A 26217-nucleotide genomic window follows, 5' to 3' on the forward strand; every position below is an offset into this window, starting at 1 on the left:
TAAAGATTTGCCATGTACAGAAGCGGAGGATGATATGTAAATATATGATAGTGTCAGGCATTTACAAGTTGTTACATTCCACATCTGAGTTGGCGAGAAAAGTTATGTATGCAATTATGTGTGGGAGCATCATGGGTATTGAATGTAACATGCATCAATTAAAACTATTATTGACATTTAAATTTTTCCCATTCCTAATATTTGACTTTTTGTAAACAGGATGCCTATGAGAAATACAATTAAGTTCCACTTTTACTTTTAATATTTAATTGATAGACTTTGTTTCACCTCCAGAAGCAACTTAGCCTCTAGATTTAGATCTCAATTGCCTTTAGTTAATCGGAACAAAAAATGTACCTGAATAAAATGCAGACATTTTAGTTCTTCAGTTATAAATATTTGTAACACAAACAGAATGAATGTGGCCTGTGGCAGAAGAGTGGTCTGGTGTATGAGTGCATTGAAACAAGTCGGATATAATCTTGATTAAACAGCCAACAGCTCCGGTTAAAGACTATACGTCCGAGACCTGTGCCAGTGTGTACATGTGTACCTCTATGCCCTGAAGCTGTAATGAAATATTAACGTGCTGCAACCGAAAATATTATTTTTTTACTCTGTCTACCATAACGGCGAGTTGTATCATGTAAGCTTAATAAAAATCAGGCTTTTCGCCTTCTTAATGCACCCATATATACACCAACAAGGACAGGTGAAAGCCCTTACGCTGTTCATAGAACTGGTTTAAATTGAAATAATACAATTTGAGCTCGTATTAATACTGCACCAACCCAACCGACAATAATTTTCTGATTGCCAGGGGTTACTCATAGACCGTTAACGGTCTATGGGGTTACTCGACTCTGTCGGACAGTAACCTACCTCTATCCACCAGAGGGCGCCTTCTTCTTAAAATTACTAGCTAACGCTAGCTACAAGTGGGATACTATTGTGGGCGAAATATTTAGCTGACTTAGCTAGCGCTAGCTGCCAAGCATTATTTAAAATGTTAAATATTTAATAGCGTTAAAGGTTGTCACTCTTGATGAAATCCTTAATTTAAAACAAAAGTCTAGGTACATTTTTTTTTATAAAACCTGAAAGTTGTCTGCCTTGCTAGCTATGTTGCTAGCATATACATTTTTTGACTAGGGACGCATGCTAACATTTGAATTGCTTTATAAACATAAAAATTAGCTTCCATTTTAATATTTTAGCAATATATCTCCACCTAAAGTTTGCATTGTGTACAGTAATGTGTCACATTCATTGTTCAAAAGGGCAAAAACGCTAAATCGTGACTGTGGGATTCAGTTTAGTACTTTAGTGTGCACCGGTACTGTAAGCTATTTGTTTGAATCTTTTATTTCATGTTTTGATATATTGGGTTTAAAGAAGGTTTAAGGCATTCTCTAGTTAGTCGGCTGAGTTAAAAAAAAAGTGTAGTTGTAATTTCTAGCTAGTAATGATATATTTATTGTTTCCTTTGGAGCAACCAATTTAATATTCCTAGTGTCATTGCGGCATAATGAGTTTACTTTATAATATATGTTTCATTTTCTGTATATTGTGAAGTACTACGATGAAAGCTACAATAGCCACCTTTGGCTAGGCTACAGATGTAGGCTTAGCTATCTGTGAACGTGTTGTTTGTTTGTGTGCTCACTGCAGAAGTGAGGTAGGCTCCTGTGTGCGTCTCTGACACTGGGTCCCTCCTCCTCCTCCTTCTCCTCCTCCTCCTCCTCCTCCAGTCTCTGCCGTCTCTCCAGTCTGACTCTGAACTGATCTACTGTTGCCTCGCTCGCTCACAGCTGGTGTTGCGACCACACAGCCAGGCTCTCCGCTTGTTGTTTGGTACTTTTGGCGAACTTTTTTCTCCGGCGTGTGTGCTGCGTTGCGCATCACTGCTCGTGAGTGTTTTGGAAAACGTGCTGCTGCAAGATGGACTGAATTGCAACAACATAGCAAAGTGTGGATACTTAGAAAAAGAAGAGTATTTCTGTAGAGAGCAACCTTTCTGAGGGTTGAATTACCATCATGGAAGAGGACGACGGTCATCATGAGAACGGTATCCACGCCACCAAGGACTCGGACCGACAGCAGCGGCTCAGGCTTTGTGTTTTAAATGAAATACTCAACACTGAGAGGGACTATGTTCGGACATTGCTTTTCCTTCAGTCGGTAAGTTTGACATTACCTTTCATGTTGCTTTAATATGTTCACGTTCCGCTTTCTCCTTCACGGGAAGAAAATTAAGCCAAACCCTATGATACATTTTACAATTCAAGTTTGTCTTTCCTTTTGACAACCATACACGTCTCGTGCGTTGTATTAGTCAACTGGTGACAGTTTATGAAATGATAGGCTACACTCTTCAATTCGGCATATATACAGTAGATTAAATGACACACGTTGCGAGATAGAATATACTTTAATATTTTCCCCTGCTGCAGCTTAGTGGCTGAGTATGAAGATAAACCACCAACAACGTGTATTGAGTTTGGCGTGAAGTTCTGTACAGAGTAGCTTCTCTGTTTTGGATCTATTTTTTTAATATTAGAATATAAACATTGTGCAGAGTTAGACACACCTTGCCGCTTTGGTTGACAGCCTTTGTTAGCGGCATACTGTGGTTTTCTTCACGCAGACTTTTATTTGACAGCTTTAATCTGAGAGGGCAGCCTTCTGGAGATAATTAGGAGAGATTTTTACGCATAGACGTAGCGGTGTCTAATTTGCTGCATTTTATCATTGAACCTATGCAGATTTGTTACAATTTAAGCACGGTGTTTTCCGCATGGGCATGAATGCGGCGGGGGGCGGCGGCGGCATCATTCACACCTCTTCATTGTGAGTTAAAGCTCAGGCTCAAACTAATCAACGGAGAGCTCAATCCACACTTGCTTTGCAAATAAAAAGATATTCATGAGCAGTCACCACACCTCCCTTTTCAGAGATAAGAAACCATTAAAGCTCAGCTACTCATTCACTCCGTGTACATCAGCTGTTGCCTTTGATAAATAAACGTGGGCTTCTGGTAATTTTAAGCACTCATTTCAGCCACCAATACAGTGCCAGTATAGATGGCTCCCACCTGCAGGAAACTATTCAATAAGTCACTTCTCCTTGTCATTTTTGTTGTCTTTCTCCTCCCCTTATCCTTGCACGGTGCAGGTGGTCTCTGCTTCCAGCTAAAGTCAGTGTGTGGTGAACTCCACATCGGCTGCATTTAATGTGACACCGTTAATGTGACGTTATTATATTGCTTGCTGTAGGGAAATCGCCTCTTGTGTTGCCCACTCCACATCAAGGGCAAATGTCAGAGTCAGCTACAAAAACATAACCCAAAGCTGGTAGGGGTCCAGGCTTTTCCTACTTTCTTTTCCACCCTACTGACTCGAAGGTTGACAAGCCATCTGGTGATTGTTGTGTTTTACTTGGTGTTTCTTGAATGAAAGATGCAAACGATTCTGTTAATTTTCTAATTTCACCATCTAGCAAGTATCTTTCAAACATGGTCATGGTTCCCTCTTTCTCCTGTGCTGTCATGCGTTAAGGAACTTCCTCAAAGTAAGTTCTTGAAATAGTTCTGTTCATCTGTACAGACAGCTGACACTAGCAAAGTGTTACGAAGATAACAAATTATCATACAGACTTCAAGTCAGTGAAGTATTACTTTCTCCAGATCATACCCATATAATAGCTAGCTTCAAGATGATGCATGCAACCAAGCCTGAACTCGTTTACTTAATGTATTTAAATTCTAAAACTTTTGGGGGCCAATCTCGGTGGTACGGTTTCCTTTCACAGTTACCAGGAAGCAGCCATTGCTTATCTTCTGTTACAAGACAGACCAGGCAGCAGAGAGACATGCTCTGATCTCATCCCCCCCAAACCCAGTTCTGACATGATAAAGACAAAGCCCCCAGGATTTGTTAGAGAAGTCTGGGAGCTTTTTTTTCTGTGAATATACTGTAAATAAATAAAGTAAATGCTACTTTCTGCTACTCGATACTCAAAACAATGAATTGTCCTTATTTGGTTTAAATAGGAAATGCCAGTTATGTGCCATTGCCCTGTACCGTGAAAATGGGTAGACTGTTTTTTAATGTATCATAAAATGTATCCTGTTAACAAGTGTTTCTGTTGGCTAGAATAGATCCCTAAGATTGCCCTCATTACTAGTCATCTTAACATAGGGGCACTGTTTAAACCAGCCTTGATGCCAAAGAATGTTGCTCTGTATTAATGTACCCTATGCAGTATGTCATCGTATATGTTGTGCGTGCATTTAGACCATTCCAAAATCTCCATGTGGAGGACTTTGTGGCATTGGCTCAGTGGCTTAGATTGCTAAGGGAGTACATGGACAAGAGAAATCCAAAATATCAGTCCTCCTCCACCAACACCAATTGTCTTCAAATACCTCCCATGCTCTCCCTCCAGGGTCCAGCTGAGTCTGCTCCCCTTCCCTTAGTGGGAGCCGAGGCTTTGTCACCATGCAGCTCACTGTGGTGTTGATAAGGGAAATCTAGCTGTGGGAACTCAGAACATTTGGTTTCAATAAAGAAATATAGAGTGGGTCAGAATGGGGGGGTAGGTGGGTCGGAGATGCATAATCCCTCGGTGTGAAGAGGCTAAAGCAGTGTTGGGGAATGAAGATTGCAATTAGTTATAGAACATAGATTGTTCTCTAAGCAGTCATTTGTGTTTCCAAGACTTAGTTTTATAAGGGATGTTTTCTCACATATTTGACTGTCTGCTTTTTATTAGTTTTGCATTGCCAGACCTTCCTCCACAGCGCTACAAAGGAGGGTCTGGCTAGTCTACACAGCATTTTGGGATGGGAGAAAAATGTGCTCTGGTTTATTGGCATTCTTTAAACCAATCACAATAGTCATGGGCGGCGCTAAGTGCCGTACGGAGCCATGGTGCCGCTGATTAAAAATTTTATATATATATATATATATATATATATATATATATATATTATTTTGTCACACAGGAGATATCAGGACATTTTAAGTCCAAAATGCATTACCATAGCCAAGAGTTTTTTCTGTTGACCCCCTCATCTTCTTTCTTATCAGTTTTGTTTTCCTCAGTCTAATTGGGGGTTTCCCCCTATGTCAAGGATAGAAATTGAACAGTGGCAGATTGAATGGTAGCTCGCTGTTGGCCGCCCATATCTCTCTCTATTGCCCTATCACTGATTTATTTTCCATCTCTCTTTGTGTATTCTTCCACAACCTCCTGGATCTTTAGCCCCCATACAGAATCACTTTTCTCAATCTCAATGACTGCAAGTGAATGGCACGTAAAAGAGATGGTTATCTGACTTTGGCCTCCCAGCTATTCTGCATGTCACTCATCTTCACTGGCAATTACCAGCGCCAACAAGATCATCCAATGTGCTGGGGATGGTGGGAGGAGAAGAGGTGAGAAGGGGGATGGAGGTGTGAAAAGAGGGATTAGAGGATTCATTTTGCTCAGTGTTTTCATTGTGAATCTCCAAATCTATTGCCTCCTTTCAGGTGGAGTGGAAGCAGTCTAATCCTTTTTCAATTCCAAGTTTATGGTGATGCTATTTTAAGGCTTTTGTTGAAGCAATTTTTCTTGTTTGTGTCTGAATTGATCATTTCTTAGTGCCATAGATTAGTGGGGATTTTCTTCAGGGAAGCGCTTTGTTGATTTAATCCAAGCAACTGGATTTCCCCCGTCATGATCCACCAAAATGTAGACTATCTTTGGCTATGACAGGAATATGGTCAGTGGCGTCATACACTTTAGACATGAGGGATTTTCTTTTAAAACCATAAAAAGGAGGGTTTGCAAACTGCTGTTGCTTTATTTTAACACACTGACCCATGTTTTAGTAAATCCTGTCCAGTTAGGACAACAGTGGAATTGTGTGGCCAATAAATTAGTCAGCTTTTGACCTTCCATCTTAATTTCGAGAAGTGTGAGACTGAGAGAAGGGTGACCAGGAAGGTTTTTGTCAGGCTGCTGGATAATAGGAAACATCTGGAAAGCCTACCCTCTGTGACCCTGGCTTTGGGCCACACACAAGTGAGATTACACATGTCTAATACTGATGTGTGTTTATGTGGATACATGTTTTTTTTTTGGTGTGTGACTGCATGTACACTTTATAGCTGCAGTTTTTTCACACAGCTTTCTCTTCTTTTGCTGTTGTTAACTTTTGAATACACCTGCCGTTACTGTTGACAAGACTTGCTAAGCAAACAGGGTGACGCGTGCGCACTCATACAAACACATTATCCGACTGGTACCCAGGAAGACAGACATGCAGGAAGCCAGCCTTGAGCTTCCTCTCCAAATTTGAGCCTGTGTCTACCTCTTTCCTTTATATTTTCTCCATTCCATCTCTCTGGCCCTCCCCACTTGGTGGGAAAGACCAGCATGAAGTTTCTCTGGGCAAGGGGGGTATAAATAGCTTCAGATTCTAACTCTCATCTTGGCCACAGCGCTGGTGGTTTTAGTTCACTGCAACCTCAGCCCCACTGAAGTCATACAAACACAGGCACACATCACATGGATATAGCAACAGTGAAGGGGAAAAACGCCATGGAGTTCTAACAGCAGGTAGAACAGTTACTATGGCAGAATGCTAGGGTTTTGCAGGAGTTTTTATTATTACTGGGCTGTAAACTCTTTACTGCTGCTTAGTAAGACTTGAGAGATGGGATACAGATACAGTCTCATATCTTATAATTCGCAGAGTAGGTTAGAGTAATCAAACCTTTAAAGGCTGAAAGTGAAATGAAGTTGAAACAGGTGTGTGTGTGTGTGTGTGTGTGTGTGTGTGTGTGTGTGTGTGTGTGTGTGTGTGTGTGTGTGTGTGTGTGTGTGTGTGTGTGTGTGTGTGTGTGTGTGTGTGTGTGTGTGTGTGTGTGTGTGTGTGTGTGTGTGTGTGTGTGTGTGTTTAATCATACTAGATGTTTTCGGTTAGATAAAGTTCAAAGCAACTTATCTGACTTGTTTTGTGGGCCGTCTGTTTCCAAACCAGTGCCTGTTGTCAGAGACATTTGCACTCTGAGACCTGTAGCGTTACCTTAACCTGAGGTCAATGCATAAACCACTGCTTTAACTTGCCACTGTGCACCCTCCCATCTCACTCCGCACAATTGGTACCTTGCAGTGCAGCTCTTGCCACACAGTGCCAGACTAACCCTTCACAATGCAGAGTGTTACATAAATGGAGTAAATTCCAGTTTCCAACTTAATCTTAGTGCTTTTTTTAGTCATGTGCGTTGATAAGCCATTTCTTTGAGGCATAAGACTGCAGCAAGAATTTTAAGAATTCAAGTTAACAAGTCTAAACCACTGTAACACCCGGAGGCATGATGTCAAAAAAAAATGTTACAGCTGTGAATTAGCATAGGAGAAAAGTACATGATCAGTGTGAAAGGGCGGCTTTTGTGAATGTTGACTTAGTTGTCCTTCTGAATCTAAGATGTGTGGACGTAAGAAAGTCATGAACCAGAAGTCATTAGTGTTCACTGTGTCAAGTATCAGACTACGCAATGCCAAGAATGCAGAGCAGAGATACTTTTCAGACGCACTGTTTGCTTAACAGGGGTCTTTTTATGACTGGAGCAAACGCCAAATAAGAGACACTACCACTGTGTATGTGAGAAGCTCTGTGAAGTGCTCGTCAACAGGCTGATATATGATACAGTGGGTGACCTGGCTTGCCTGAATTGTAATAGCACGGCAACATGAGATCTCTAATGTCCTTTTTAGAACACAACCTGGACAAAGTTAGGATACGTAGTTTCTCAGGGTGGATACTGGGTGCAGTAGCTGTGCAGCATGTTTTTGAGAATATGAATAGAATATGAAAAAGGTGAATGAATAAGATGGATGAATACCTGACTCGGCATAGACTTTCCCTGGGGAGCTTCTTATTTGGTTTACGAACTGTGGCAGCAGGCTTACAATGTTTGTTTGCTTTCTCAAATACAACCAGATGTGTGGCCTTTTTTAGTGTCGGGAGGTCATTTACCTTGTGGAAAAATGCTGAAAAACAAAACAACCATAGAACAGCTTTACACAAAGCTTCTTGGAAGTAGAGAATATGGGAAAGAGGTTTGATTAAGCCTGGGTTCTATTACAGGACTGCTGATGTGTTGCCCGGTCAGGGTGGGTCAGAGTAAATGTCCGTGTGCTGTCCAGCCAGGATGCTGCTCACAGGACACAATGGGACAAAGGAGTGTCTCACACACACTCACTACCCAACACAATCCTAAAAGTAGGTCTTCTTTTGTCTTTCGTTCCAGGGTACAGAAGCCATTTAACAAATCCTTTTTCAAGTTAACTGATCCAATCCATCTAAAAAAAACATTTAAAATCTTTTCCTCTTAATAAAATTGGTGTCCAGTTATCCAGAGTGGATCAAGTGGACTTGAGAATCGTACTAATGTAAGATATGTGCACTGGTGGGAGATGTCGCTATGAATGGCACTTCCTTTCCAGTTGTCTCTTTCATCCATTACTTTGGTCTGCAGACTCAGGTCTTAAAGCAGCATTATCACTTTCTCTGACAGACTGATGGTTTATGTGTTGTGACAACACTGAATGAAAAGTGTGTCTAATGATGCCTTGTTTGGCGTAAGAATGCCAATAGAGCGTACTGTGTGTGACAGCCTGAGTGAGAGGTGGAACGATGTAAATGTGCTGGGAACATGCATGGAAGACAGAACACTGCTGGATTAACTTTTCTAGCTAATTACCTCAACAATGAACAAAGAACATTTACACAGTTGAAAACAAAAAGGCGCATGCTGTGATTTTCTTGTCACTTTGTTCAACATTAGCTCTCAGATAAACCGTTTCCCTTTATCAGTTAGTGGAGGTCTGTGTCCATTGACCTTATTTAACCCCACAAGTTAAACAGGTTTAATGTTGTTATAAATGTCCACAACAGCTTCTGACAAATTCTTAGGGCTGGTTGCTGAAGGGCTTTTATTTTGGCATTTGTTCACTGTGATGACATTTTTTGCAAGCTAACAGGGCATGACTAAAGGCTTGAGTCATACATGCTTAAGCTGTTTCTGTGATGATTTTCTTCTCACGTGCTGACAGGAAACCTTTAGGAAAGGTACTACGCTTGACATAATGAATTACCACAGCCAGTATTTGGATTTTTTATTGTCTCCAGCTGGTTTACATAGCCCTTTACATGATAGATATGTAACAAAAAACAACAGCCCTTGTTTTAATTGGGATTTTACCAGGACTGTTGTCTCTTTTCATCATATAATCACATATCTCTCTGCTGTACTTTTGCTTAAGATGAAACATTGTGAAAATGATCCTAAGTGTCTCTTTCAGAAGTGGAAATTAACACAAGTCGGTCTTAGTGGCCGCAAAAATAAGATATTAAGATATAATGTAGGTCAGTTGCATCAGTGTTTTCAGAGCTAGAATAAGACGACTTTTTTTTCCCTTCCAGACAGAGGATGCTCTAACCAGCTGTTGTCTGCTCGTCCATTAAAAATTGTTGTCTATTGGGTTGTTGAATATGGTTTTAGTCAGATCTAATGGGTGTTTTCTATGCCCCCCCCCCGCTTTGTTAATATTGTGTAGTATGGGACACTATTTTGGTTCTTTCTACTATTTTCTCTCCGTCTGTGCCCTTGACAACACTGTTTATTTCTGCTGAATACAAGGTGTGGCATGCTTAGTTTTGCATGGTTATGTCAAATACATAAAAACAAACGCATGATTTTTGTTCTGACACACATAGGTGTTAGAAAAAATAAAAATAGAAAATATAGAACATTTCTAACTTAATGAAGCTCAAATGATCAGCTGCGCAACATGTTTTTCTGTAGCTGGACTTTGGTCGGTAGCTTCACAAATCTCTGATGGCTCACTCAACACCATACTCACCACACTCTGATCCAGTCTGTGATTCCCTACGTCTGTCAGCACCAAAAAAACTTTCGTCCAAAACGTCCAGATGGCCTCTGCAATCTGGTCCATGATGTTATCTCCTGATCACCACATGTCACCCTTCAACGGGAACGCCACGGCCAAACCTGCACCGAGCATCAAGCAATGGCAGAGATGAAATTAGGTTATTATTTAGCCGAGATGTAAGTTGAACGTTCCCTGTGAAGCCAAGTTATATTTCAGCAGTGGAGATTTAAATATCTAAACATGTCAAATATAGATATGGTTAGACCCTTCAAACAGCAATTTTCATTCCCACAATGTGAGAACAAGTGTTGCATTCTTCTGTATTTTTGTCTTATAGATGTGTAATGAGTGACAAAGTGAGTTCTTAATTGTTTGACAGAAGCTGTTTAACAACCTGAAGAAGTGGAGATATCATAGGATATTTATGACATTAATTATGTGCGGCCACTGTGAAAGTGGGAGCATCAAAGCTAACTTAGCTTTAAAATTGCTCCTCAGTTTTACATGCATCATGCCAACTTGTCCAATAAAAACCAGACCTGCTCAGAGATTTTAAATGTGTGCAGCAGTGACCGCCTTTTGAAAGCAGAATTTTGATGGATTGAAAAGGCTTTCTAAGCCATATCCAGGCTGAGAGATTTTTCCCTGCCAGTGTTATTGAAAGTTGGTATTTAACATATTCATCATACATTCATTAATGCAAAAGCTAATCAGGGATTGATGAGTGGGCAGTCTTGAACAGGAAGTGTCTGGTCATTGCTGCCTGTCTCTCCTCTGTGGTAGAGACACTGACTCATCCCCCTGTAGTGTTTAGTTTCCGCCCATGTGGGCTACTCAAAGAGCCCTAAAGTTTAAAGTCCTTCAAAGCGGAAACGAGTGAGAGTGGGAAAATAAAAAAAAATAAAAACCGGACAAGACTCAAAGAAGACTTTGTTTTGGTGATTGGCTCTGCCAAAAAGGTTTTCTCTTGGAAGACAGCGAGAGACTGGTTGGCGGGTGAAGGGGAGCTGAGGGAGTTTATGGAGGGTTGGGGAGAGATGTGAATTACGGCTTCAGAGAGAAATCTGTCTGCTAAGGTTTGCTGGGGTCCCTCATTGTGGCACCGCCACGGGCCATTCTCTGGCTCCGCTGCACTCAGGCCACAAAGAGGGGATTTCTTCATTTATTTATTCAATTTCATGCCATGTCCACCCCAAAATGGCCCCCATTCCCTCTCCAAAACTGCCCTGTCCCCCTTTGTGGCTGGCCACCCCAATCCTCTCCCCAAAAAGAGAGACCTTTAATGGGCGCATTGTTTTTAGCTTGTTGTTGTTTCCTCTTGGATAAGGAGGGGTAGAGAGTTTGAGGCTGGTGACCTGAGAACTCTCACAGAAAATTCCTGAATCCGGGGGATCTGTGATTCTGTTTAAGGGTTGTTTCAGTAGGTGTGGGAACCACAGCGAATTGAAAAGGGGCTCTCAAGGCCTGCTGGAAAACCCTGACAAGTGTTAGAGCTTGGGCTTGATATACAGGGTCGCTTGTGAAATATCTGTGAGATGGCCCAGGATTGTTGCTGAATGCTGATGTAGCCATGGGCAATCAAAAATAATGCCCCAGTTTTGTCCCCATCATTGCCATCTTTAAAATATTAAGGAGTAGCTGCTCGTATGAGAGAAGTCTCCTCCTGTAGGAGATTATCAAGTTTTATATTTGAAAATTAAAACAATGATGTGCTTAGGATGGTGCAATCTGATAAACAGACTAATTCAGTAATGAGATGCTCTATTAAATGACTAGTTCCCTAGACGTGTACTCATTGCAGTACCAGTCAATAGGTCAATGTCTCATCTCAGTTATTCTCTTTCTCCAAGTCACACAAGAATATGTTTACCAAATGGAGGTTATTGAACATGAGTAAACTGATTTAAAGTGAATGGCAGTGACACATGGCACATTGGCATACAGTATACGTGCCACCTGAGTCCAATTATTTTTTTATTTATATATATACCTCTTTGCCTTGTAGGTCAAAAACCAATATAAAGTCCAATGTTTCAACACTAGCATACAAATATATATCTTTGTTTTGTATATTGGGTTGTAGACTAAAACGTGTGTTTTACCAGGGGTGTTGAAATCAATCATCAAACGTGGGCAATTCTGCACCAATACAGTGACAGACCATAAACGATTATAGCCTACTAATGTTCCATGTTGATTTTTCAGTCGCCGTTTTTTGTTTTGTTTTTGCCTTTTGTGAATATGCTGTGTTCAGATTCCACTACAATCAGGAAGTGTCTTTTTTTAAGAGCAGATACAATAAAAGGGGAGTTCATACATATCTGACTGCCTGAATTTGTTGATGAAAACCATGTGTAGTAATGTTTAATAATATTGAGGAGGTGATGCATGGTGATATTGAATTGTTGACAGGATTATCATAATTAAATCGAATCGTGAAACCACCCCCTTTTTACTGAACCCTCATTATTTATTAAGTTTGTTGTGTAGTTCTGTAGACTAATGTAGGAACAGATGTTTTTTTAGCACTCAACAATTTTTTTGTACAAAATATTAGAAAGCCCATTCAGTATAATGCACTCGAGTACAGTGCCACCCCAGCTTCCAAAATGTCAGTCAAGGTGCCAGGTTTCTCAGACATTCATCTTTCCAGTAATTCCTGTTTAATATGGATAGCCTTTGCTGAATGTAAACATACAAATTAAAAGGATCCTCCCCACCTGACTCTGAGGGACCCTTGAGGCAACATCCCCTGCCAACAGTGTGACAGCAGCGCCAACAGCTTTAAACCAATCTGCATGACCGTACGCCTGACTCACTCCCATGTTGCAACCTGACCTAGTTTGGCAATTATGACTGTTTCTATCTTCTCTCTAGTTAAATTTCTATTGTAATCACGAGTGTGTAAAGTTTCTTGTGTCAAGAAATCATTTTTAATTGTTAAGAAAGTGTAGGTTTCATATTACATTATGGTGTGTTTGTGTCACTGTCTGCTCCGTGAACTTTACGGTGGTGTTGTTGGGTCATCTTTGTGTAGTTGGCTTGGGTGCAGGTAGAAAGCTCTGGTCAGAAGCAGACAAGGCAGACGTGAAGGCAGCATGCCTTACTCTGTGTTCAGTCGAGCGAACACTGAACCCACACCAGCATATGGTCCATCTGTATCTTCGCACCTTACTGTCTGGCCCCTCTTCGCTCTGATAAACCTCAACATTTAGCAAACCACCCCCCTCCCCCCCAACCCAAATCTGACCTTTTGGCTGTTGGTCATATAAGATGATGCCTGAAGCTTCATATGACACAAGACCAGTTATTGGTGTTAAACAGTGATCACACTGTCCAGGGTGGCAGGTGATGGCAAATGTTTTTTTTCAGCCTGCCAAGTACTATGATGGGTGGCAATTGCATGTGTAAATAATGAAAACAGTGAATTTTCATTTATGTCTGTTCCTTTTAATCCAAAACAATAAGCAGCATGATCTTCCACTAGTCATGTTGTCATCATTGGTGCCTTAAAACATGGACAACATAGTCTCATTACAGTGTGGCTGTTGTACCACAAAGGTTTAAATGTAAATTCCTTCATTTAAATCGTTTCAAGTGTATAGAACACAATGTGATTTATTTGTTTGTTACAGTTTGGTTGCATGCTATCACAAAACTGTCTGACTTTAATTACAACAGAGTTGAGTTAGCGGCCAGTCAAACATGTCATATACTTCCTTTGCACAAAGGCCACACTTCCTGTTCCGAAACCACATCTGCTCCTTTTGTGTCGAGAGGCACTGCTTCATTCTGCAGACTGTTTATTTTTCCTTCCCCGCTGAGTTGAACCAATGCCTATCTGCTTGAAAAGAAACTGAGTTCTTGTCAATTATTTGGTTGTCTAAAACAGTGTTTGTTCAGTGTTATTGCTTGGTTTCCACTACCTGTTTGTGTGCCACACACATACACACTGACAGAGGCGAATGCACTTTGTTTTTTGCAGTTTAAAAAAAACGTAACTTTTTCTCGCACATAAGTTGTTGCAAAATGGACAGTGACTCAGCTTGGCGGGATCCCCCAACCCTCCCTTCAACCTGCTCAAGTGCCCATTTAGCAAGTGGCACGTGAGTCAGCTTTTATGTGAAGTGTTGTAAGGGCAGTTTCACACTCTGTCCACTTGGGAGGAAGAGTGATGCTGCTTTGGCACGACAATACTTTAAAAGGGTGGATAGTGCAACATGCATTCATGACAAAACTGTAAGCGATTTATTACATCTCGTGTGCTAATTTTGTAAGACTCACACTTTTGCTGTCAGTGCTTTTTTGCATGATATCCAGATCAGTCATGTCCTCAGTTTTTGTACGACGAGGCTTATATTAGTGCAGATTTTCACCAGACAAGTGTTTTGTCCGGTGCTCCCTGCATTCATTCACACCACGGAGGTAAAATGACTCTAGTGATTAGCCCAGAACTTAGCTTTCACATTTGTTGTGGACTGGGTGCTTTTCTGAACTACACCTGACTTGGACAGGAGGTTTCACACTACCGATATCGTGGGCCAAACAATGTCCAGGAAAACCTCTTGTTGGTTGAAGTGTGAAAACACCTTTGTACAACAGTCTATAATTAAGGGCAGAGGTAGGGGTGTGGGGTTGTGAAATTGTTAGGAAAAAGCTAATATGCTATATAAAACTGTAAATAAGAACATGGGAGATAAGAAATCACAAATGTGAAATAAAAGAGAAATAATTATGATTGATCATTGAAATACTTAAAATGTTGCAGATCATAATGCTTTCCACAATGATGTAGGCTAATTTTGAAGTTTTACATTCAAGAAAAAAAACACAGCAACATCGTATAAATTTGTTCACAGCTACAATAACCATTTTGTTGTATTCGTCCTTTAAAAAAAGTGAATTTAATGTTGATTTGATTGATTTTTTTTTTTTAGTATGACTTTTCGACTGCTTCCTTTTTGTCGGACTTCCCTGGCTTTACCATACTGAAATATTAGTGGTACAATTCTGCATTAGTGTCGTACTTGGCAGCTACTTTGTGGTCTATCAAGAAGCTCCATGGTTGTGTTAGTAGCCTCCTGTGGGATTGCATCGTGAGCAGTTTCCTCTAACAGCCCATCAGCCCTGTGGCAAGAGACCATTGTGTGCAATATCTCGGCTTTGCTCCGTGCAGCAGCTGAGCCCGCTCTGTGCAGCCACTCTGACTCAGTATTAGGAATCCAAGGGTATCAATAAATGAATCTGTGTCCCATGTGACCAACGATTATTAACACATTGATTGATGCCATTGCTATTTTTAGATATTCTGAGAGTAAAGGCATCTTATACACACAATCTGCTGTGATCGATTTACGGCAAGCTGTGCAGGAAAGGCCACAATGTATATTCATAGCTGTTTTTTTGTTTTTTTCTCAGTGAGATGTTGTCTTTTATATATATATATATATATATATATATATATATATATATAAAGGACCACAATTTCCTTCAGACAGTGGGCTTTTAAATTTTAAGTTAATCTCAGTCATATTGGATCAAGAGCTGACTTGTAGCTGAATCAGATTTCAGATAACTCAAAAACAAATCTGTTCATCTTAACCAGCATAGACAGAGTTATTGATATTCAGCATACATGTAAATATAATTCATCAATGTCTGATCCTCCACCCAACATGAACACACACCCTCGGCTCACTGATGACGATGTGTTGTTGTCAGGAAAGAGGCAGACAGATCACCTGAGAAGGAGATTTGGAAGTAAACAAGGGCCGTCAGCCGCATTCTGCTGCCTCTCAGCATGTTGAATAAGAAGTAATGAGCTCAACAACTGCATCCAGCGGGTAGAGTTAGACAACTGTGTTTGTTTTTCATGATTGACTCTTGTTCCAATAAAAAGTGGCTTAGCTAGTTACTGTGGAAAGGATGGCTCTTTCAATATTCATCGTGTGTGTGCGTGCGTGTGTGTGATGCTCTGGGGTATTCTCCTTTCCATGCAAATGATGCATGACTTGTAATATGCCGAGGGTTATCTGAGGCTGCAATCACATCTGCTTCTTTTTTTGTAATCCAAACTAGAGTGGGAAATTTTGACTCTCTTTTGTTTTTGCTGTTTGTTTCGTGCCACATTATAAAGCCACTTTGGACATTAACCTGTCATCTTCCCAAGCTACACTTTTAGGCTGTGGAGGAAGTCAAAACTTATCAGATTCCAGTCTCCTTTTAACTTCTGCTAAGTGTGGCGGACTTGTCTGTTCTTGTGGCAGGGAGTTACCTTGGTAACTGCTGGTCATTACTGTTAAGGGCTCAAGAAATAGCTGAATATGAAAATCAGTCCATACTGTAGTTTGCCCAATTATGATGCATGGCTTTTCAAGCACATTGAACTGCTGTCCATCAGATGTCAACATCTCTCCAATTATACCCACAATACCTTCTTTTGGGGAAATGTGCTATTGTTGATTCTGATCAGTTTTTTTTAAATATGTAAATATTACGGTCTGTAAAAATCCCGAGTTTGAGTAAATGCAGACATGCCTGGTGTGAATGCCCAGTTTAAGCTCTGTTCCGTTGTCAACTCTGGCTCTACTGAAGCTGGTGTCTCAGTCATGTTGGTAGTAGACCGAGAAAGCTTGCAAATTTCTCTCCAAATAAATCTGTGTGCTTTGTGATGGAACAATGAAGACAGCCAATACAAACCTGGGTGAGATGGCCATGTTGGTGCGAGACCTTGACTGAAAGGATTCTTTGTTGCTCCTTCCCTCCGTCCTCTCTGCTGATCCCCTTGTCCCCACATCTGTGTGGCACATTGTTTTTAAAGAGTGAATCCTGCCTGGATGATAGATGTCAATAGGAATGACTCCAAAGTCTGGATACTTATTTTTTTTTGCCTCTGTTCCACCCCTGGTCCCTTTTACCTTTTAGTTTTTATCATTTGCTGTCTCCTGCTCTCCTACATCATGACTGAGGAAAAGCCTTGTTTCCTGCCTCTTCTTGTCTTCTCTGTCAGGGAGCAATCTCACTCTCACATGAGTGACTCCTCCAGTGTGGACATGGTACAAGTTGCCATATGGGAGATTTAATTAGTGTATGCCTCAAGCACAATCAGCTCCCTCCCAAAACCAGTCAAGAACACAACAACTAGTGCTTCCCTTTAATACTGGTCTTAATTAGCAAGGTTGCAGCTCACTGCTAAAGACCTTTGCTTTCTATTTTGGTACAACCTACGCAAAAGCCAGTAAAGATGCAAATAAACTGGAGACAATCCTCCCAAAGTGTTCGGTCTCTGTGGAAATAATATGATTGCTGCCTGCTGCTTGGTTGGCTGGGTCCTATCTTTAGAGCAAATGTGTGATTACGAGTGTGAGTCTTTCATTATAGGCAAGGAACTCACTGTAAGTAATGTATGTGTGTGGTGTGTGTGTGTGTGTGTGTGTGTGTGTGTGTGACTGAATAGAGCACGCAAGGGTATCCTACTAAAGGGTCAAAACAAATTTCTTACTTGGATCTAGGCAACATGTTTGGTTGATAACCCACAGAACATTCTTAAAAAGTTCCTATAGGGACCATTTCTTTGGACTGGATATCGAATCTTAATAGCTTTTTTGAACACCGATAACGTGGTATCAAATAAGTGCTCAATTCTTTGATCAGATATTCCCTGATTTCAAATTTAGGAAACTTTATTCATCTCATTTATTTAACACTGATAACTGAGCAGTGAAAAATGTTTTGATATGACATGTTTATATCCCCCAAACAACGATCTCAAAAATATATTGCTTGGTATTGACACTCAGGTACTGTGTTGGCGTGGATTGCCAAGACTTACTATAACATTGTTAGACTTACTATACTATTTTTGTCATTTTTTTTAATGATGTGAGCACCAAAAATGAAAATGTATTTACTTCTATTGTATTAGGATTGATGCAGAAAATCTACAACAAAGCTTATCTCAATGCCAAATAAATTGATGGATACAACTAACCATTGACTCTTTCACATGAGTGTCTAGGATCATTGGGCTGCTTGTTTTATCAGTCTAACTTTTAAGTGGCAGGGGTATATTAGCTGAGAGACAGCGGTATACTCCAGAATTTCAGAATCCTGTACATGCATCATGAACCAAGTGGTTTCTTTCTTTTGTAACACCCTTCAACCATGTGGCACGCTATCATTTTTCAGACCTGTGGTGCTGAAATGCAGGCAGACACAACAACAGGAGCCTGCCAGTAGAAGGAGGAGTAGATTTTTATTTAGAGTTTTGGGGATTCATATCGCCTGTATCCCATTTCTTTATTGCTGTCTGGAGAGGAGACAGACAGTCAGACGGAGGCTGATAGACTGAGTTGGGGAAGAGAGAATAAAAGAAACTGTTTGCAGATTCACTTCCTCTCTCTTCACCATTCCTTTTTTTTCATGCGTCAGGATTCTGATAAGCAGTCATTAACACACACACACACACACACACACACACACACACACACACACACACACACACACACACACACAGTTTTTTTGTGTGCAAAGCTCAACTTGACATGAGCCTAATACTGTTGTCTACGGTGAAGTGGTGTCTGCAGATGCTGCAACAATAAAGCAGTTATTTTTGCTGTCTTACAGCTGAATGCTCATGTGCATGAGCTTCCACTACAGAACATCAATACAGTGAGCTTTAAGTGTCACAAGACAGTGAAAAAATAAATGTCTTGCCATATAGTGGAAAGTTTTGTGGTACCTAAGGGTGAAACAATTGTGACATGTCTTTGTGTAGTGCCATGTAAGGTAATTTCCTGTTAAGTATGTTTAGTGTACATGTGACTGTCTATTGATCAAAGGCTTGTGGGTTATGCTCATAATCAGACATAATCTGTAGGTATCTGTTTCCACAAAGCAAAGATCAAAGACATACTTATTTAAAAATAATCACTAGAGGGAACCTGGACATCCGCTTCCAGGCCATACACTTGAGTCTAAAAAAAGTCTTATCTTGTTGATATTGAATCAGTCATACTTAAAACTGACCATGCTTATTTTGTCATAGATGTAAAAATGCTTTAGCCTGCTGCCATATCAACAAATAGATCACAGTGCTTATTCTTAAACATGCTTTGTTTCTGTTTCCTCTTCAGGCATTTTTGCAAAGAATCCGACAAACTGCAGAAGACCAACAGTGTCTCTCACCAGATCATGTCAAGGTATCTCTGGCTTTTAAATACTTTGCACAGCCCAAAGACCAAGCATATTGGTCACTTTATAAAATTATTCGATATAATGATGCTCAGATATAGTATTTATTCATGCATTTGCCTTCTTTCTCCACATCTCTGTCCATCTGTTGGACACTTCCTTGCTCTTTTTCCTCTCTTCCTACCACCCTGCCTCTTTATCACTTCCTACCTCCATATCCCTTCCCTTTACATCATCCCCTGTTTATAGATTCTGTTTTCAAATATTGAGGACATCCTGGAGTTGCACAAAGAAGTGTTGTCTGCATTTGAGGCCAGTCTGCAGCCCGAACCCCACCCACAGCATGCACTGGGACATGTGTTCCTCCAGTTTGTAAGTACATGACACACACACGAAACAGCAGACAGTCACACGCATATACGGTACAAGGGCGCGCACGCACGCACACACACAAGCACACACGCTCTTTTCATGTGCTTCCCGTAACCACAGATGCAGGGTAAGCGTGCAAAGCTTGCTGTGAAACTACCCCTTAATTCTCTCTTTCTCACATTAAACACCCCTCCCATCTCCCAGAATCTCCCCCCTCCACACACACACACACACACACACACACACACACACACACACACACACACACACACACACACACACACACACACACACACACACACACACACACACACACACTGACACCACCCCTTTGCCTTTCCTCTTTTCTTAACAGGCATGCATCCTGTCAGGCTTAAGAATCTCTGCATCAGTCTTGCTGTCTCCGTCTCTGCCATCTCTTCTTTTGCCCCTACATCCCTCCATCCAAAGATTCCTCTCCGCTCTGCAATCCCACCTTCCCCACCCCCTCCGATCCCCTCTGTTTGAACTTGTTTGGCCCCAGGGAAAAAACAAAGAAGGGTCTGTGTCCGGGGAGGAAGAGATGGTGTGTCACTCAGCGAGGGGACAATGCTTCTGCTGGTAGCACTCAATTGCAAGCTCCTTTCCTCGCACTCTCTGTTTGTCTCTCTCTGATAAATTTCACTTCACTTTCACTGAGACACAGAACACCTCAGCTAGGTATCCCATCACCAGAGTATTCCATCAGCCATTCATCATCCATTGGTCACTGTTGCAGGACACAATTAGATTCAAATTTTAATTTCTCAAAGGACAAATAAACTCATGTTTCCCTTGCTTTTTCACCTGGGTTCAATCTATTATTAGAGTAAATAGTAAGATTAAACTCAACCGCTAACATTTCTGTCTCCAGAGCAGGTTTCACCTCTGAGAATTTTTTTTAACCGAACAAACCCTCTGGAGTGAAATGAAACAATCAATACTAATTCATCCACTGCCTGCCTGTGGCATGAATGACATCACATCATTGGATAACTGTTGAACTGACTTATCAAAATGTACCTTCACTGTGAGGCGTCATGGTCATTCAGTCTGTCAGGTCAAGTGTCAGGGTGGAGAATTGATTAAAGAAGCCAAACCTTTTTTCATAGCTCTGTGGTCGGACTGGGAGATATAGAGGTCAGACTGGATGGCTAATAGGAAAGCTGTAGGTGCTTGGATTTCTAACTTAACTGATACATTTAGGAGCCACAGCCTCTTCATAGTCTATATCAGTACCATGACAGGAAAGAAACCTTTGTGACTGGAACCAGTATTGGATATCGATTTCAGATATTATGGTGAGTCATACTTATAAAGCAAAACTCAATATATGTCACTGTGGCACTGATGTAATGACTTTTAAAGTGTTTCAGTACAGTTCAGTTCAACTGATTATGATGTCACGTGAAAATAATACGTGAAAACTGAGGCTATTTATAGTATTTCAAATATACAGTATAAATACTATAATACAGTGAAGTTTTAGGGTTGCAACTAAGAATGACTTTCATTAGCCATTAATCTGTGAAGTGAGTTTTGTTTTTGATGGCCTTCCAACAGGCCAAAGCCCAACGATATTCAATTTACAACAATATAAAAAAGATAAAAGCAGAAAATCCTTACATTTAAAGAACTCGGTTGATGAATAACTTAAAGTAGAAGGCTGTCACTATTCAGTTCTTTTTTCTTAGTGTCAACAAATCCAATAACAACACCAAAACCAACAATTAACTGTTAATATCAATTATCTTTGTTGTCGTCCAAAAACTAGTATAGTTGTTTGACATTTATGGAAGTGTTTAAATTACGTGTTTTCTTCCATCTTTGTGTGTGTGTCTGATATAATGTGCCACCGTGTTTGCGGGTCTTGCTGTTAAGGAATTGAGCTTCCTATTTATATAACACAGTGAAATGTAGATATAAGTCGATTAAAGTTTATCAGTGAATATATCAACATCTTAAACTCCTCCTGTGAGCACAATAAGTGGAGGCTTGTGTGTAAACTGATAACAAATGACAGTATAGTAATATAGTAGTAGACAGATATATAAAATAATAAAGACTTGAACATGACATTATGTCTGCTTACATCTTAGAGTGTGTTTTAAACCTTTTACTAAATGTATATACACTGCTTATAAATACTTACATAGGGGGGAACAGTGTTACCCTGCATATCCATTACACTTTCCTCTTCAACCATGACCTTTGTCTCCTTCAACGCTGACACGTCTCAGCCAATCGGCTGGCCCCGTCTGGCCCCCTCCAGCCACAGCCCTTGCCCTCGACCAGAGGTCAATACCATGACTGGGATTTGATTAACCTCCTGCATTGTTCCACAGGACTGTCTGCCACTCACAGTCAGGCGAGAAAAATGGGAAGATTCATTGCTATTCAAAGTCAGATGTTGCCAAGATGGCTATTTTGAATTTAAATAACCCAAATTGTTTTTCATCTTACTTCTTCTTAAGCTCTTCTTAAAACTTCTTAAACTTCTTAATGTTTTGCCGTCACTTTTAATGAATATAGAACATTTTTAAATAACTTTATATTTTTTTTTTAACTTACAAAAGTCTGTTTCCTTTACCGAACACACCCACCCACTGATGCACACAGATTCCTCACCCTCGTTTTAAGATCACGGCATGCATGAAATCATTCAAACCCTGCTAAGGTGAAAAAGTGACTCATGTTAGTAGAGAAATCAGAGACATCAATATTTGCTTTATTTCTGGGAGTGTATACACAGCACTATGTAACAAGCAACAGTCGTGTCATTATGCACTTTCTGAACTACAGCCATTATGCGTTGACTCTATGTGATTCCTCTGTGTGTGATACTACCCTCTCATCCAGCCTCCAGAATAACATTCCACTACGAAGAATTCAAATAAAGACCTATGTTTATCAAAGCGACAACCCAAGTCTTTGACTATTCTGAGTACAACTGATGTCTTTCAGGGCAGTCTTAATGTCTAAAATTTACTCTGTGGTTCACATATTGGCCCTGGTAAGACACGTAGTTGTGACTGTATTGACTATGTAGTTGTTTTCACCTGAGAAAAGGAAATACCTTAGAGTGGGCTTTGGTTAACATAGCTTCAATAAGGCATTCTGTTTCTGGGAGCAGAAGGGTTCTATTGCAGATGGTGATTAAGAGTTGAAATGGTTATTTCAAGTTCAGCTACCAAAGGGCCACCATATCCAGGAGCATGTAAGTGTAAACTGATACACATTGCCTACATTTACATGTCCCTAAATACTCCCGTCATATCCAGCCTGCCCAAGTATTCTGTTGAAGGGTTAGTCCATGGATTTTTTTTCAATTCTCTTTTTGACATAGACTGGAACAGCAACATATTTGATATTTGGTGCATTTGTCCAGAATTCATAGTTTTGTTGCGGGATGGTGTTGCATTGTGCTGTGGACCAAATAGAGCCAGATTAAACTTTATTGTCACAATACTTTGTATTTGTTATTGCTAGAGAGCTTTGGGACTGCTGAGATTACAGCGTGGTCTCAGTGAAACAAATTCTACTATTGGGCAGAAACATTCAGAAACGCTAGTTTCATTGTGCACATTATGGGCAAGCATTTACAATATGTGGCTTTTGTCAGATTGTTACGAATTTTACATGATCAAATAGACTAAAGTGTTACATGCATATTTACAAGTCTTGCCCCTCCTGGGCTCTCTTCCTCTAGCTATGTATTAACTGAGTTTGACTGTATCTGGGGTTTCACGCCATATGCTGGCCCAGCTGTTGCTCCCAGTGGTGCTTTGGAGTGGAATCCCCCGCCAAACGTGGCTTTGGGTGTGTTTGGGTTCCTGCCTGCCTGTGTGGTAAAAGCTGCCCACTGTTTATATTGTGCTGCTCACTTGTGTTACACATCTACCATATAGCTTCAACTCCTTCTGGTCAAGGCAATGGGATTGAGCATAGACGTAAAGCTCTATAAAAAGAGCAGTTCACTTTGTTTGGCTTTGCTTCTGTCACCACTGCTGGCTTGTAAAACAGACACATGCACTCAGCTGTGTGTGTGTGTGTGTGTGTGTGTGTGTGTGTGTTCTTGTTCTTGTTCTTGTTCTTGTTCAACTATATTTGTAGGGTCCAAAAACCGGGAGTTTGGCATACACGTGGGGTCCGGACAGCTTTGTGGGGCCATAATGCTGGACCCCACAACTTTTTAAAGGGCTGTTTGAGGGTTTAGACTTGGTTTTAGAATTAGAGTTAGAATTAGGTTATGGTTAGGGTAAGGGTTAAGGTTAGGCATTTAGTTGTGATGGTTAGGGTAAGGGGCTAGGGAATGCATTATGTCAACGACGGGCAGTGTTAGTAACTAAATCAGATATTCAGTTACAAATTATAAAAGTAACTAGTTACTTCAGAAAATAACTACTTTCAACTACATTTTTAAATGCTCAAATGTGACCCCACCTCCACCCATCTTTAACAGAACTTAAAATACATGTGCATGTTAAAGTATTTATGATACACACATCTAAACTATTTTACTGTTGTTGTGGAACAAAGTGAGACTAGCCTCCAATCAAATGCCATGTATGTAGATATTATGTCTAGTGGATCGATACAAATAAGAAAAGATGTTTTGGAACTTTTGATATTTATTGCCCCTCAACAGGCCACAACTGTGAAAAATTAAATAATGCTTGTTAAGCTCTGTAGCAAAAATAAATAAATATATACAGTCTTTATAGTGCAAATAACGTAAGTGGCTTGAAGTTATACTTTTGCGCGTGTGAGGAACTCACTGTAAGTAGTGTGTGTGTGTGTGTGTGTGTGTGTGTGTGTGTGTGTGTGTGTGTGTGTGTGTGTGTGTGTGTGTGTGTGTGTGTGTGTGTGTGTGTGTGTGTGTGTGTGTGTGTGTGTGTGTGTGTGTGTGAGATAGAGCGAGGGAGAAGTGAGCTGTGACAGTTTTTACTCTTCATACATCATGGTTGGTCAAAATGTAGGAAATCTTGTTCCGGTCGCAGATATGTAACTATGGAATCCGTCGGACGTAAACTTTTGGCGCTGTTCGCACCAACTGCCGATAGAAACTATGAAAATAAATATCTGGATGCTTCACTGAGGAAATCACCATAGCAACAAGTTCTGACACACACACACCTATCATGAGACTCTTCACTGGAGGCCGTGTTGTCCTCTCTTTGTAGAACATGTCAAACAGCAGAGTAAAGTTAGCTCAGATCAGCTGTTACTAATGATATTAACTATAAACGTGTGGTGACGATGGCTTTTACTCAGCCATTGTTGAATCACTTTACCAACATCTACTGCCACAGAAGGAGAAGAAAAGGAGAGGACAAGAAGGCAGGAGAAGAGGTGTTATTTGTCAGCTAACACAAGGTCATGATGGTGTAACTGACCAACTGACTGACTCCTGACTTCAGGCCTCAACACTAACAGCTGTTTCATAGAGACGAGACTTGAAGAGAAGAGGACGAGAGGAAGCTAACATGATGTCACGATGGACCACACCCACCAGTCCATGTAAATAAACAGTCATTTTAGCACTGTAACAAACCTTTCATTCAAAGTCGACAGAAACCAAATAAAACAATGAAAAGCCGTTTTTGGTCTTCTCTACGCTTATCCAACCATCACAACTCTAGTATTGGCGGAAATGAACACATACTTTACCCATTTACATAAGAAATTATGTTGGCTCTATACACGCTAAAAGTACTGTTTTTTAAATGGAGTCTTGTTGGTTTAGCGCTAACCTCTTCATAGCTGTTTCTGGGAAACAGGTTTTAAATAGGTTTTTAAAAAGTCTATCTCTGAAGGTTTAAGTCTTAACACTTTTAGTTTTTATTGAAAAAGTTGAATTGCAATTTGGATGTGCACCAAGTAGTAGGCACACTGTTAAAATTTAGTGCGGAATTTTCTAGTTCTGTTTTATTCTTATTATTATGGCCAAGCCAGCTTTAACGGCAAAGCCTTCAAGCAGCAGCAGTTAAAGTTGAAAGCGGTGTCCGAGCACCTGCAGTTTTGGATTTCACTCACTAGGCTGTTTCAGATGACAGTTTCAGTTTCTAGACCTCAATCTTAGGCCCCACCATGCATATGGTTTCACATCCCAATTACTGCAGTTAAGAATTCACAATAGGCCTCAATAAGCTTCAGGGTGTAAATTCAATTGCAGCTGTTATATTGTGCATACATTGTTGTCTACAGTATGCTCCATGAATAATTCATTTGAAACTACAGAGTATTCACTTGCCCAGGTGTCATTTTACGAATAGTAAAGAAAACCTAATGGCAGCTCGACAAAAGCTTCTGTTTTAGTAATGGGGTTGTTTTGTCTTGTTGCACAGGATGATGCTGTCCCCTAGCAAAAAGGAAGTGTCCTGTGTTGGCATGCTATTTCCCCCGCTATGATTTAGATTACTTTAAAAAAGGGAAGTGTGAAAATTTCTGCCTAAGAGTACTAAAGCACATAGGATTAAAAAAGCTTCATGAGTCTGTATTCTTTCGGTAGTTTTGTCTAATCATTGTTGCAGTTACACTTCACCATGAAATGGCAAATGCTGATGTTTCTACTACTAACGATGATAAGCAGTGCCAGCTTTGAAAGAGCAGTTACCCACCACTTTTCTTGAGTACAACTGAATCTCATTAGACTTTAGTTCCTGGAGCTTTTTCCCCAGTTTTCTG

General features: G+C 40.5%; 2 protein-coding genes across 2 annotated transcripts in view; one reads left to right on the forward strand and one right to left on the reverse strand.

Moving 5' to 3' along the window:
* The window catches only part of e2f1 (E2F transcription factor 1), a 408003-nt gene that overhangs the window by 27678 nt on the left and 354108 nt on the right, over window positions 1–26217 (reverse strand). The gene's annotated exons all lie outside the window — the stretch shown is intronic.
* Window positions 1760–26217, forward strand: part of prex1 (phosphatidylinositol-3,4,5-trisphosphate-dependent Rac exchange factor 1) — an 86293-nt gene continuing 61835 nt past the window's right edge. The window contains exons 1-3 of the mRNA XM_032520857.1: window positions 1760–2181; window positions 19083–19148; window positions 19390–19512. Coding sequence (XP_032376748.1) covers window positions 2038–2181; window positions 19083–19148; window positions 19390–19512 — 333 coding nt within the window. The 5' untranslated portion in view covers window positions 1760–2037. The remainder of the gene's footprint in view (window positions 2182–19082; window positions 19149–19389; window positions 19513–26217) is intronic.

Source organism: Etheostoma spectabile, chromosome 7 (assembly GCF_008692095.1).
Source record: "Etheostoma spectabile isolate EspeVRDwgs_2016 chromosome 7, UIUC_Espe_1.0, whole genome shotgun sequence".
NCBI classification, from domain to species: Eukaryota; Metazoa; Chordata; class Actinopteri; order Perciformes; family Percidae; genus Etheostoma; species Etheostoma spectabile.